General features: G+C 43.0%; 1 protein-coding gene across 2 annotated transcripts in view; it reads left to right on the plus strand.

The window, feature by feature from the left end:
- The first annotated feature begins 1222 nt into the window (after positions 1-1222).
- The window catches only part of RAB4A (RAB4A, member RAS oncogene family), an 89208-nt gene continuing 76238 nt past the window's right edge, over positions 1223-14192 (plus strand). For both annotated transcript variants that reach the window (XR_013221749.1, XM_077289124.1), the window contains exon 1: positions 1223-1490. Coding sequence is in view for 1 of the 2 variants with exons in the window: in XM_077289124.1 (XP_077145239.1) it covers positions 1460-1490 (31 nt within the window). In the remaining variant the exon portion in view is untranslated. The remainder of the gene's footprint in view (positions 1491-14192) is intronic.

Raw genomic sequence — 14192 nt, forward strand, 5'->3', positions numbered from 1 at the left:
TGTATAGGTGCCATACAGCGTGGTAATATGGCGTGTATAGTTGTCACTCAGCACGGTAATATGGCGTGTATAGGTGCTGTATAGCGCGGTAATATAAGATGTATAGGTGCCATACAGCGTGGTAATATGGCGTGTATAGGTGCCACACAGCACGGTAATATGGCGTGTATAGGTGCTGTATAGCGCGGTAATATAAGATGTATAGGTGCCATACAGTGTGGTAATATGGCGTGTATAGGTGCCACACAGCACGGTAATATGGCGTGTATAGGTGCTGTATAGCGCGGTAATAAAAGATGTATAGGTGCCATGCAGCGTGGTAATATGGCGTGTATAGTTGTCACTCAGCACGGTAATATGGCGTGTATAGGTGCTGTATAGCGCGGTAATATAAGATGTATAGGTGCCATACAGCGTGGTAATATGGCGTGTATAGTTGTCACTCAGCACGGTAATATGGCGTGTATAGGTGCTGTATAGCGCGGTAATATAAGATGTATAGGTGCCATGCAGCACGGTAATATGACGTGTATAGTTGCCACACAGCACGGTAACATGGCGTGTATAGGTGCTGTATAGCGCGGTAATATAAGATGTATAGGTGCCATGCAGCGTGGTAATATGGCGTGTATAGTTGTCACTCAGCACGGTAATATGGCGTGTATAGGTGCTGTATAGCGCGGTAATATAAGATCTATAGGTGCCATACAGCGTGGTAATATGACGTGTATAGTTGCCACTCAGCACGGTAACATGGCGTGTATAGGTGCTGTATAGCGCGGTAATATAAGATGTATAGGTGCCATGCAGCACGGTAATATGACGTGTATAGTTGCCACACAGCACGGTAACATGGCGTGTATAGGTGCTGTATAGCGCGGTAATATAAGATGTATAGGTGCCATGCAGCGTGGTAATATGGCGTGTATAGTTGTCACTCAGCACGGTAATATGGCGTGTATAGGTGCTGTATAGCGCGGTAATATAAGATCTATAGGTGCCATACAGCGTGGTAATATGACGTGTATAGTTGCCACTCAGCATGGTAACATGGCGTGTATAGGTGCCAAACAATGCGTTAATATGGCGTGTATACCTGCTATACAGCACTGTGTGGCACATGCCTGACTACCACACTCAGTCAACAGCACAAGGGTCAGGTTCGATCGAGATTACACAATTAACACACAAGACGTAAAACCACGTGACCCCAGGCGGTAACACGTGTGTATTGTTTTGGTGCGTGTCTGAGGTTCCGGCCGGACTTGAGAGAGCAGCAGTTTGCGCATGCGCGCTCTTGTCAGCTGGGAAGGAGGCGGAATAATGCGAGGACTGGTGTGTGGGGAGCGGCGCAGGTCCGTGTCCCTCTGATCCCCTGGCATTTCCCGGTCTGGCAGCCAAGCGCTCATCCTGACGGCGCAGCGTCCAGTGGCCGCCGACATTGACTGCTGATTCCAACATGTCGCAGACCGCGATGTCTGAAACGTACGGTATGGAGGCGGGGCCTGGGGCTGAGGGCCGGTGCTAGGTGTAGTGCGGCCGGTGCAGGGAGTGGGAGAAGCCATGGAGGCAGACAGGCAGCACTCTGCTAGGAAGGTCCCTATGTGTGGAATTGGTGCAATGTTCCCGGACGGCCCGGGGAGCAAGATTTCATTGGCAGTTAGTTTCACTCTAAGTGTAAATAATAGGATCATAAACCAACAAGTAACCATTGAGTGTCCGTGGCAAAACACGCTGACATGTGCATTTTTTTTTTTTGTTGTTGTTATCAACAGTACGGGCCTCGAAACGTCTGTTTTTTTGCTGGGGTTTTTTTTGTATGGAATTAAAAGGGAAAAAAAAATTCCCAAGCTTTTCCCATCAATTACAGACTGCACTTGGATGGCGCACACATGGCATCTGAGTGCTTACTTTTTCATGTTCACTTGAATGGGCAACTTTGATCTTGAAATGAGATAAAAATACGATGTTTCTCTGCTTTTTGTGGGGGGGGTTTTGCGGACCATCAGTCAGCAGAAAAACTGTTGTGAAAATAAACAATTGAAGTTGATTTTCCCGTATTTTGTCCATTAACCACTTAACGACCGCCGATACACCTTAGAACAGCAGCAGTTAAGGGTACTTATTCTGGCGCTGAGAAATAAGGATATAGCGCCCTCTAACATCAGAAAATCTCCGGGGTCTCGGCTAACGGGGGTAGCTAAGACCCTGGAGAACATGATCAGGGCTGGTTTTTAAAGTCCCCTGTTACATGATCGGCGTTATTCACCTATGGCAATAACAAAACAAAAAAAAAAAGTTTGATTTAAAATTAATTTCTCTCTCTTCTGATCTGACCTAGCATATCAGAGAAAAGAGAAATGGGGTCCCCTGATACCTCCGCCATCCCTGCGCACTCTTGATCTGTCCCCCGGCGCTTTGCGTCATCTTCCTGGGAAAAAATGGCGGCCACATGCACAGTGCGCCGGCCGAGATCTGCCGGCCTGTACTCGGCAACCAGAGGGAATTTTTCCTATTGGTTCCTTTTGATCAGTGTGATTGACTCCATCACAGTGATCAAAATTAAAAAAAAAAAAATAGTAAATCAAGTCCCCCTTTGTCACCAACTTTGTTAGAAAAAAAAAATCTAAAATAAAAAGATTGTAATTTTTTTTTTTCCATTGGTTGGGGTTAGGGTTGGAGTTAGAGTAGGGTTTTTTCAAAAGTGAAAAAACAAACAAACAATATGACGGTTAGTTTTGAGCACACTTGCTCGCTATTCGAGTTTGCATCGGGCAGTCAGGTATGCATGGAGTACCGCCGATTCCCGTATGTTTTTTTTGGGTGTCCAGCAGCTGCAAAACATGCAAAGCAGGGACTTGAGCATGTCACTTGAGCACCCACAATATTTGGTGGATACCCGAGCACCCGATGCAAACTGGAGTAGCGAGCACTTGCACTCAAGACTAATGATGACATATTCAATTTGACAACTTCATTTTTATTCTTTGCTTATATAGCTCTAGCATATTCCGCTGTCATCAAATCCTGTGTCTTACCTGTGGGTTAAAAATGCTCACTATACCCCTGGATAAAATCCTTGAGGGGTTTACTTTCCAAAATGGTGTCACTTGTGGGGGGGGTTCCAATGTTTAGGCACATCAGGGGCTCTCGAAACGCGACATGGCGTCCGATCTCAATTCCAGCCAATTTTGCATTCAAAAAGTCAAATGGCGCTCCTTCCCTTCCGAGCTCTGCCATGCGCCCAAACAGTGGTTTACCCCCACATACTTGGTGTCGATGTACAACACATTTTGGGGTCCATTTTCTCCTGTTACCCTTGGGAAAATAAAAAAGTTTGGATCTAAGGTACATTTTTTTGTGGAAAAAACAGTTAAATGTTTGTTTTTTCCTTCCGCATTGCTTTAGTTCTCGTGAAGCAAATGAAGGGTTAATAAACTTTTTTTTCATGTGGTTTTGAACACTTTGAGGGGTGCTGATTTTATAACGGTGTCACTTTTGGGAAAAAAAAATTGGTTTTGTGAATTTTGTTGGAAAAATGAGAAATCGCTGATCATCTTTTAACCCTTATAACTTCCTGACAAAAAACAAAATTGTTTCAAAAACTCTGCTTATGTAAAGTTAGATATGTGGGAAATGTTATTTTTTTAACTATTTTGTGATTTTGTGACATAACTCTGATTTAAGGGCACAAAAATTAAATGTTTGAAAATTGCAATATTTTCCAAATTTTTGCCAATTTTTTTTTTTCATAAATAAGCGAAAGTCATATCGAATACATTTTATCACTAACATGAAGTACAATATGTCAGGAAAAAAGTTTCATAATCAGTGGAATCCGGTGAAGTGTTCCAGAGCTATAACTTCATAAAGCGACAGTGATAAAAATTGTCCTGTCATTAACCCCTTAAACCCCGGAGCTTTTTTCGGTTTTGCAGTTTTGTTTTTCGCTCCCCTCCTTCCCAGAGCCATAACTTTTTTATTTTTCCGTCAGTATGGGCATGTGAGGGCTTATTTTTTGCAGGACGAGTTGTACTTTTGAACAACACCATTGGTTTTACCATGTTGTGTACTAGAAAACGGGAAAGAAATTCCAAGTGTGGTGAAATTGCAAAAAAGAGTGCAATCCCACACTTGTTTTTTGTTTGGCTTTTTTGCTAGGTTCACTAAATGCTAAAACTGACCTGCCATTATGATTCTCCCGGTTATTATGAGATCATAAGTTCATAAATAACAGCCGCATACAAACTTTGGATTTTTTCAAATGCAAAAAGGGGGATAATTTATTGTATTCACCACAGTAGCATAGCAATGTTGAGGTAAAGCAATGTTGAGGTAACGTTTCGGCCCCGTAGTAGGCCTTTGTCAAACCTCACTTGCTGTAGAAATAATAGATGACGTGAAGGGCCCCGCAGTAAAGGGACACAAGTAAAGCAATTGGCTTTATGCGAAGTAAGCTAGGGTCTGAGAATGGGACGCGATCCCAGTCCGAGCTGCGGGTGCGGGGTGTTGGAATCCCTGTGGTGATGTGTCACCCGCCGCTATTGCGGGCACATGTCAGCTGTACAAAACAGCTGATATGTCCCGGCTTTGATGCAGGCTCACCGCCGGAGCCCACATCAAAGCAGGGGATCTGCCATCGGATGTACTATTCTGTCCGATGGCAGAAAGGGGATAAGGTCAAAATTGGCTCTGTCACTAAGGGGTTAAATAACTGACAGAACCTATAATACAAAAATTGCTGGGTGAATGAGCCCCGAGGGTGTGTACACAACGTCTATTTCAGGTGCGTCCTTCCTGGAACCTGCTTGAAAAAGCTCTAGAAAAAGTGAACACAGCAATGTAAAAACTAACTTTCTGGGCAAAGGAGTCTGTTGTTACTTCTATTAACTACCGTATTTTTTGGATTATAAGACGCACTTTTATGATCCCCAAAATTAGGCCGGGGTCACACTAGTGAGAAATACACGCGAGTGCTATGCGATTAAAAATCGCATAGCACTCAGACCAATGTTAATCTATGGGGCAGCTCCTATCATCCATTGTTTTCTCGGCCGTATTATACGTGCGAGAGAAATCGCAGCATGCTGCGATTTGCACCATGTATCGGCTGAGAATCGCCAATGAAAGTCTATGGGTGCGAGAAATATGGGGTAATAAGAGGTTAATGTCACCTTACTATTGTGACATTAAGCCTAGTTAATAATGGAGGTGTCAATAAGACACCTATACTTTATTAATCCAATAGTCTGAAAGGGTTAAAAATACACACACATTAAGAATAAAGTATTTTAATTAAATAATGAAACACACAGGTTTAACATTTTTATTGCACTCTCAATCCAAGCGAAGTCCTCGTTCTGTAAAAAATTCCAAAATAAATAAGCAACAATATCCCATACCTGTCCGCTGTACAGTTAAGTCCCACGCAGTAATCCATATCTGGGGGCATTTACATTTTACAGTCGGGAGCGCTGCTAATGCGACTTCTCCCGGCTGTAAACGACTGGGGAATGGGAATGAAATGCAGGGAGTGGCGTTTCGGTGACTAGTGGTGACGTCGCCAAAGCTGCGCCCCCTGGTGGCATGAACTCAAATGAACTCTTTAGCTTGGGAAAATCAGCTGGCATTTTCCCAGGCTGAAGAGTATATGGATTACTGCGTGGGACTTAACTGTACGGCGGATATATCTATTCATCTAGCTATAGATATACCTGTCCCTCTAGCTCAGGACCCGGCAGTGCTGCCGGCACTCGGGACCGGAACGTTCAGCTACATAGAAATAAATGCAGCCGCACACTCTGGTCCCGAGTGGCAGTGGCGGGTATTGATGCGAGAGACTAGTGCGAGTTTGACACCGGCCTTAAACGCAATATCTGTTTAATTTCTAGAAGAAAAAAAAATTAAAAAAAGAGCTCCCGCACAATTTTCTGCACCAGAGAGGGAAAGCCAGCGACTAGGGGCTGATGTTTATAGCCTGGGAAGGGGTTAATACCATGGATCTTTTTTTTCTTTTTTTTTTTTTTAACTCAAATAGTTTAAGTATAAAATTTCAATAAAATATTTGACATTAATACATGTATTTTCACATTTTCCCCAACATTAACCCTCCCTTACCCACCCCTCCCCCCTCCTTCCCAATTAGACAGCTCACGCTCTTCTCTTATGTCCTAAGATCATACTCCAACTGCACCTGGGAAAAGGGTTTCAACTCCCACCGCTCTAAAATCTGACAGACATATCAAATCCCCATAGCTTGCCATTCTGATATATATCCCATTGCCAAAAACTCCGGTAGATTATTAAGCCACAGCCTAGAAAACCTGGTAAGACAGGTAACCCCACAAATTTGTTTAACTCTCCCCCATATTTTAAATACCATGGATCTTCCCAGGCTATGAATATCAGCCTGTAGCTGTATACATAGCCTTAACTGGCTATTAAAATAGGGGACCCCCCCTCCAAAAAAAGACGTGGGGTCCCCTTATAATTAATAGCCAGAAAAGGCTATGCAGTCAGCTGCAGGCTGATATTCATAGCCTAGAGTGGGGCCATGGATATTGGGGTATTAAGGGGTTAATGTCACTTTGATTGTAAGGTGACATTAAGCCTGGTTAGTAATGGAGAGGCGCCAATAAGACCCCTATCCATTACTAATTCTGTAGTAGTGAAAGAGTTAAATAAAGACACAGCCAGAAAAAAAGTATTTTAATATTCTTAATTTCACCATAATTACAACCACGCCTAATTCCCCGAACCCATCGATCACCTGCAAAAAATAAAAAATAAACCAACAGTATACTCCCTGGTCCGACGCAGTCCAATTAATAACAAGTGTCCCACGATGATCTCCCCTATAGAATAGTGACATCGGGTGATATCACTGCTCTATAGGCCTCCCACGATGCGCTCACAGGAGATAATGGCTCCTGCAGTGCATCGCTGAAGAGGTTACCTGAGTTCAGGCTCTCTTTACTGCAATGCTGCTTGGGAATTTTCCCACACAGCGCTGCCGGTGAGAGAGTGAACTCGGGTAACCTCTCTCCCTGCAGCAGCGTAGGGATGCATTGTGGAGGATTACCTCCGCCTGTTAGTTCATCGCGGAGGCCCTGTAGAGCATGGATATCACCCAATGTCACTCTTCTACACGGGAGATTGTTGTGGGACACTTGTTATTAACTGGACTATGGCGGAAAGGTAAGTATAGGTTGGTTTATTATGTGATTTTTTTCCAGAGGATCAAGGGCTTCGGAGACTAGGTGATTGGTGAGTATGTACTGTACGTTGTATGTTATGTGTATGTACTGTATGTGTATGTGTTTTGTTTTTATTTTTACACTTGAAGACAGTAGCCGGATGATGGGACTACTGCTGTCCCATCATCCCGCTACCTGTCACTGTAGCAGGCATAGCCGGATGGGACTGGTAGTTCCATCGAAAGATGCCTGGCTACACACAGACCCGCACACATATACAGCCACACGCACACAGCCCCGCACATCTCCGCACACACACACAGACACACACAGCCCCGCAGACACACACAAACACCCGTACACACAGTATCTGCCCACACTCCTCCCACACACTCCCCCTCCCGACCTGCAGCGTTTCTCGCAGGCACATCCTCAGCAAATCCGCAGATCTCTTTAAAACCTGTGGTTTTGCTGCCGATTGGCCTGACACAATGGAAGTCAGTGGGTGCAGAAACGCTGCAGATCCGCAAAAAAGAATTGACATGCTGCAAAAAAAAAGCTGCAATTCCACGCATTTTTTTTCCGCAGCATGTGCACACCAAATGTCAATTTCACATTGACTAACATTGCGCTAACATTGCTTGTGCACTACACTGCGGATTTGATGCAATTCCGTGCTTCCAAAAACGCTGCGGATCCGCATCTAAATCTGCAATGTGTGCATATAGCCGTAAGTATTTTCTGCAGAATTTTTGGCACCATTTCTGCATCTCTTGGCAGGAAAAACACAGCTGCAATAATGACTGTTTTTGCGGTCTTTTTTACTTGCATTTTTGGTGCAGATTTTTCCCCACTTATTAGGGTATGTGCACACATTGCAGATTTCCTGCTGATCCGCAGCGTTTTTTCCTGCAGATCTGCAAGTGATTTACAGTACAATGTAAATCAATGGGAAAAAAAGCTGTGCTAATGGTGCTGAAAAATCCGCACGGAAAACGCAGCAGATTAAAAAAAAACCATGTCAATTCTTTTGCGGATCTGCAGCGTTTCTGCACCCATTCCATAATAGAAATCCACAGGGGTAAAAAGAGTATGAAATCCTTACAGAATCCACAGCAGATCTGCAGAAAAAAACGCACAAAATTCCCCAAAAACACAGATTTTGACCTGCATTTTCTGCCAAGAAATGCAGAATCTGCACAGAAAATTCCACAATCAAATCCGCAACATGTGCATATAACCTTAGTATGGGTGAAATCTGTAGCAAAAATGCTGAAAGAATTGCCATCCTGTAAATCTGCACCAAATCTGCAAAGTGTGCATGAGACTTCAGGATTCTCATTAACTTTGACGTCTGAAAAACCTTCTCTTTTTGTGATAAATCTGCACTGAAAAAAAAAACACGCAGCAAAAACGCAAAGTGTGCTCACCGCTTAGTGGTGCATTTACACCTAGCTGTCATGCCGCACGGCTCAGACCCACGCTGCAAATACCTCTTGGTCAGTAAATGCATGAGAACTGTGGTCAATTTCAATAACACGATTTGGTCTTCTCCACCACGTACCAATAACTGCAGCACATCCGTATGTGAATATGCCACTATAAATTACTGAAGTATACTCCAAAGTCAGAACCCGATTGTGTCTATAAAAGAGCTTACTGCCGGGATCCTGACCTTGTTCTGCTTTGTCATTCAGATGTAGGCCTCAGTCGTCCTCATATTTTGGTCAGTATGTTGCATCAGTATTTGTAAGCCAAAACCAGGAATGAAACATGGCGAAAAATGATAGTGGAAAGATTTGCACCTTTTCTTTGGCGCTTCTCCTGACTTTGGGTTACAAATACTGATATATACTGTAAGTGTGGATTCGAGTCACTTTTCATATTCTGCAGCCTCATTCATAGTTCATCCTATATATTTTCTATGGTTATGATTCATTCTTTGATGAAAGGATGAAAAATAACAATCCGATACTGAAGTGTTGGTGAGTTTCACATGAACTCAATGGCACCTAAACGGCTCTGAATTACATGTGTACTACAGATAGTATTGTATCAGTATTACAAGTCTGCCACTTTCAAAACTGATCCATATTTCAAAATGGGGATAACTAGATCTTTCTCCTATTAAAGGGTTATTCCCATCTTAATGAATATTGTTGGATAGCAATGGTAAATACAACCAATTCTGCAATTTACAGCTTGTTTAAATTTGCAGCCTTTCTTGAGCTATTAAAACTTTTGTTTACATCTGGTTGCCTGGGAGACTGACCACCAAAGCTACCTAGTTTATAAACACTGTGCTAAAGCTGGCTGGGATTAGGAGGTAACAATGCACTCTACTGACCCTGGCCAGCTTCAAAACAGTACTCACAAGCTCAATAAAAATGAGTCTGTAAGCCCTACGCATGTTCTACGTCTAGCTGCAGTGGTCGGTCCCCAAGGCAACAAGCTGCTCACAAAAGAAAAGCGTTGATCTCTCCAGAATAGGTGAAAAATTTGATAAGCAGTACATTACAAAATTCCTTTTACTTGCAAGCGCTATCCAATAATATTACCTTTTAGATTTGCATAAGCCTTTTGGGTTTTTTTAATGATGAAACAGGAGATTGGTTGTGAATTTGTCATAAAGGTATTAAATGCTGAGCAGTTGTAATTGGCAGGAAGGTTCATAGTCCATGGCCTTATGGTAGATGAAGGTTACGCTGGCCGCACGGTAGATCTAATAAAGACTCGCTTCAGAGGGAAACATGAGCTCGAAATAGGCTTTATTCCTGTCATACTAGATTGTTAGTATATCTGTAGTGCTGGGCCGGTAACACCATTTAACATTTGTATAATCTGATTTGTCTATATTCCAGGAGAGGGAAAGATGTCCATAGTACAGGATGGATGGCAGCTAGAAAGTATCTTGTGGCTGCTTCTCCTCTCTGCTAGGTCTGGGGTCTGTCTGACATGCAGGAATAGTCAATAATGACGACAAGAAGGTTATTTTTAATGTTGAGTATTTATTGACCCGCTTTCCCTTTACAGCTTCACTAGTATACCTCCATTAGTCATTTTTATTTGTACCGACTTTAGAGAAAGGCACCCAAACCTACTATTTTTTATTAGGTGCTCACTGAGCACTAGGTAATGTGACGCTGCCTTGCATTGGTTTATAGCTGCATTCACACATTGAAGCTGCATTGAATTTTTTTTTTTTTTTTGAAGGCAATAAACTTTGCAGGTTCTTCTACTAATAAACCGGAAAAAAAGAAACATGGCCACAACATGTGAACGCACACAAATATTTATAAACTATTAGCATTAGCTTGTCTACTACTGGACAACCCGTGTTTAATTCAGGGACTGATGTAAAATAAAAACCGTGTCAAACCTTTTGCAGCAGCCTGTGATGTCCGCACTGACTTTCTCGGTAGTGAAATGATTTCGTGTCATGCGCTGGCTGCAGCCAATCAGCAGCCACTGGTCTGCTACTGCTTATGAATATTCTGTCAGAGCGGGCATGTGCTATGGAGAATTGGTAAAGGCGTCAGCTGGTAAGCGGTCACTGATTGGCTGCAGCCAGCATGTGACACAAGTCACTTCACCGCTGGCAAAAGCAAAATATTATTGATGAATGCAGTTTATAGCTGGGAGATGGGAGGCATTGTGGCCCTGAGCTTCTCATACCTGAAGATGCAGAAAAAGCTGATACATCAGCATCAGGAGTTTGCACGTTCAGGTCGATGCTCACGCTATGCCATTGACCTGAAGTCAGTCAAAGAGGAGTTCCTGACCCCGTCAACCCAGAATTGCGACAGCCTGTGGATTGGTGCACTTCTCAAAAGAACACCCCTTTTATAGGGAATCTGTCAGCCGCCTTTCCCCATGTAATCTGAAGACAGCGTAATGTAGAGACTGAGACAGATTTCAGGGAGGTTTCGCTTATTAGGCTGTATACTGGTATTTCCATACAATTCATGCTTTATCACTGCTCGGACTACAGTGCACGTGAGCCCTGTTCCAACCAGGCCCCCTCCTCTGATAAGCTGCTCACTGTCCATAGACAGTGCGCAGAAAGCTGTAGTATGGGTGGGGTTCGCTTTTGAGCTCTGCTACATCTAAAAACTGATTTTGTCACAATTGCAGCAGCCAATAAACTAAGTTGATACATCATTGGATTCAGGTTCTCTTTTCCTACATTACGCTGCTCTCAGATGAGGTAGCAAAAACCTGCTGACAAATTCCCTATAAGCAGATAAATCATGGCATATTCCTATTTCAGGGAAGTCTCAGCGAGGTCTTCCCTGTATGACATCTTGCTGACCATATCTTTCATAAATACAACAATATTCTACATTTCCGTATACATCTGGATTGTTCACATGAGATACATTAATTGATCAAACCTGATGAGTTGAACAGAACCTTGCACAAAGAGTGGAGCCCCAAACAGGGAAGTGCAAAACTTTGTGGCCTCAAAAATTTCTATCAAAGGGATCATGTCAAAAGGAGCCAAACAGTCCATGAATAAGGGTCAACCATCAGCTAAGTGTACCATTACTATTCTAAAAGGATAAGAGTGTAGTTGACTATAGGACACGATATGCATCAGTATAGCCACCACCACCATCACTGCTGAGACCTAGAGACTTTGTTCTCTTCCGCTGCAGACCTTAAATCGGGGTTCAAACTCTGCTCGGTAATTGGGCCGCATATAGAAAAAAAAATTATTTGGGGGGCCGCATTTTGAAAGACAAAGTGACATTTTTAGTGATACCGGTTTTTTTTCTATATGCCTTTTGAACATTTTTAACTTTAATTTTTTTATTTTATTTTATTTAGAGCTTGTGCCATTATGGATGTGGTGATAACAAATGTGCACTCCTGTTGTAGTTATGTCCCTGTATCCAGGTCCCCATACTTTAGTTATGTCCCATATTGTAGTTATGTCCCCATTCAGGTCCCCATATTGTAGTTATGTCCCAAGGTTATAGAGGAGGGGGAAAAAAAGTGAAACAAAAAATGTGGCTAATTTTGTTCTAATATCGCCCGTCGGCTGCTCTTACTGTGCCCGATATTAAAGAGAAATGGAGAGTTATTTCTCTTTAGCAGCGGGCACAGGGGTTAGCTGCGGCAGCCGGCTCTTGCCTCCCATGACCTGCATCTCCGCCGCTGCCGCTCCCCCACTTCCCCACCGCAGCAGGTAGGTACATCATTTCAATTGAATGTGCGTCTGAGGATGCACATTCTGGTGAAATAAACGCTGCTGTCGGCGGATCCCTTGAACCAGGCAGGGATGCTAAGGGGTCTACAGTGCCTGACGGCCGTCTGCGTGCTGCTTGTTTGAGACCCCTGCCTTAAACAGTACTTTCTAATAATTAGCAAAATCTGTTAAACCTACTAGCCTCTCTCATTGCTAATGTTTTCATGCCAAAAGGTTGGTATAAGTCACATGGTATGCCCCTTCATCCTTGTATTACATTCAGCAATTCTTATTCCCTAGCCCCGACTATGATTCATGTGAGCTGCCTATCATTTGCCTTCCCAGGAAATGGAAATCAATGCAGAGCAGCTGTAATCTGCCATCCGCTCTTTAGTATTTGATGGGACAAATGAAACCATAGCCCATTAGGATCTGGCAATGTGACCCAGCTCAGTATGCCAGCGGGACTGGTTACAAGAGTAGCACAGAAGATTTTGTGGTTGCAATTGTTATCGGAATTTGTCCAACACTGTGAATAATTCAGGAACAAAACATCTTCTGCTAAGTATGTAGATACAAGCAAAATGGCAGTTTGATACTAAAATGCTAAAGTAGCATCGCCATGAGGGTATGTTCACACGTTATGTTTTTAAGAAGGCTTAAACACAACATGGGCCAGGACTGAAATAATCTAAAAAATATATACGTTCAAAATTCATTAGGTACAAATGATAAAAAAGGACATGCAAACCAACATACAGACACAAAGATAGATTGGTGAGTGAGCACTGTGGGAACCCCCAAAAATGAAGACCCCAAATAATTAATAAAAAGAAAATGATGACCATATAATAGTATGGTAGTAAAAATAGAGGATCCAGTTGTTGTTTAACTATACTTAATAATAAGGAGCTCACCCACCAAACACCTGATGCGTTTCACAATTTTTTTAATGTAGTAAATATATTATTGTCTCATTGAGCATGAAGAGGAAGTCCGAGATCATCTGCAGCCCCGACTTCCTCTTCATGTTCGATTTGTCCGAAGGTGAAGACCGTTACACCGGTGCTGAGTGGGCGCCGGGGTCACAACTGCCGCACCAGAGCCCCGGGGAGAGCGAGTGCTGGCATGTGAGGTAAGTATAGGTTTTATTATTCTATTGACACCAAACATTTTGATTAAGAAGGGGCTGTCCTAGTAGTGGACAATCCCTTTAATTTGTAAAGTGCCTAGCATTTATTTTGTTGGAGACTTATGGGGTTAAATGTGATATTTCACTGTAGTGGTCAGCAGGTACGGAGTAATAAAGTAAGTTTCACAAAATGCAGTTGACTTGCAATGCAGCAAACCTTAAAAGCTTAAGAGAAGCAAAATGAACTTATGCTTAAATTATATTTTCATGTCTCTCTATATCACAAAATTTCTGCACAAAAAAAATCATAATGTTCAAATTGGCTGTTAGGCTTGTTTTAAGCTCTGACTTCCTGTTTTGTTTTGTTTTTGTTTGTTTTTTTCAAGAAGTTTCAGAAATTTTCTGCTTCTAGCTTCCCTTTAAAGCGAACCTGTCACCCCCAAAATCGATGGTGAGGTAAGCTCACCGTCATCAGGGGCTTATCTACAGCATTCTGTAATGCTGTAGATAAGCCGCCGATGTTACCTGAAAGAGAAGAAAAAGACGTTAGATTATACTCACCCAGGGGCGGTCCCGCTCCGATGGGCGTCTCAGGTCCGCTCCGGCGCCTCCCTTCTTCATTCCATGATGTCCTCTTCTTGTCTTCACGCCGCGGCTCCGGCGCAGGCATACT

The sequence above is a fragment of the Ranitomeya variabilis genome, chromosome 2 (assembly GCF_051348905.1).
Source record: "Ranitomeya variabilis isolate aRanVar5 chromosome 2, aRanVar5.hap1, whole genome shotgun sequence".
Classification (NCBI taxonomy): domain Eukaryota; kingdom Metazoa; phylum Chordata; class Amphibia; order Anura; family Dendrobatidae; genus Ranitomeya; species Ranitomeya variabilis.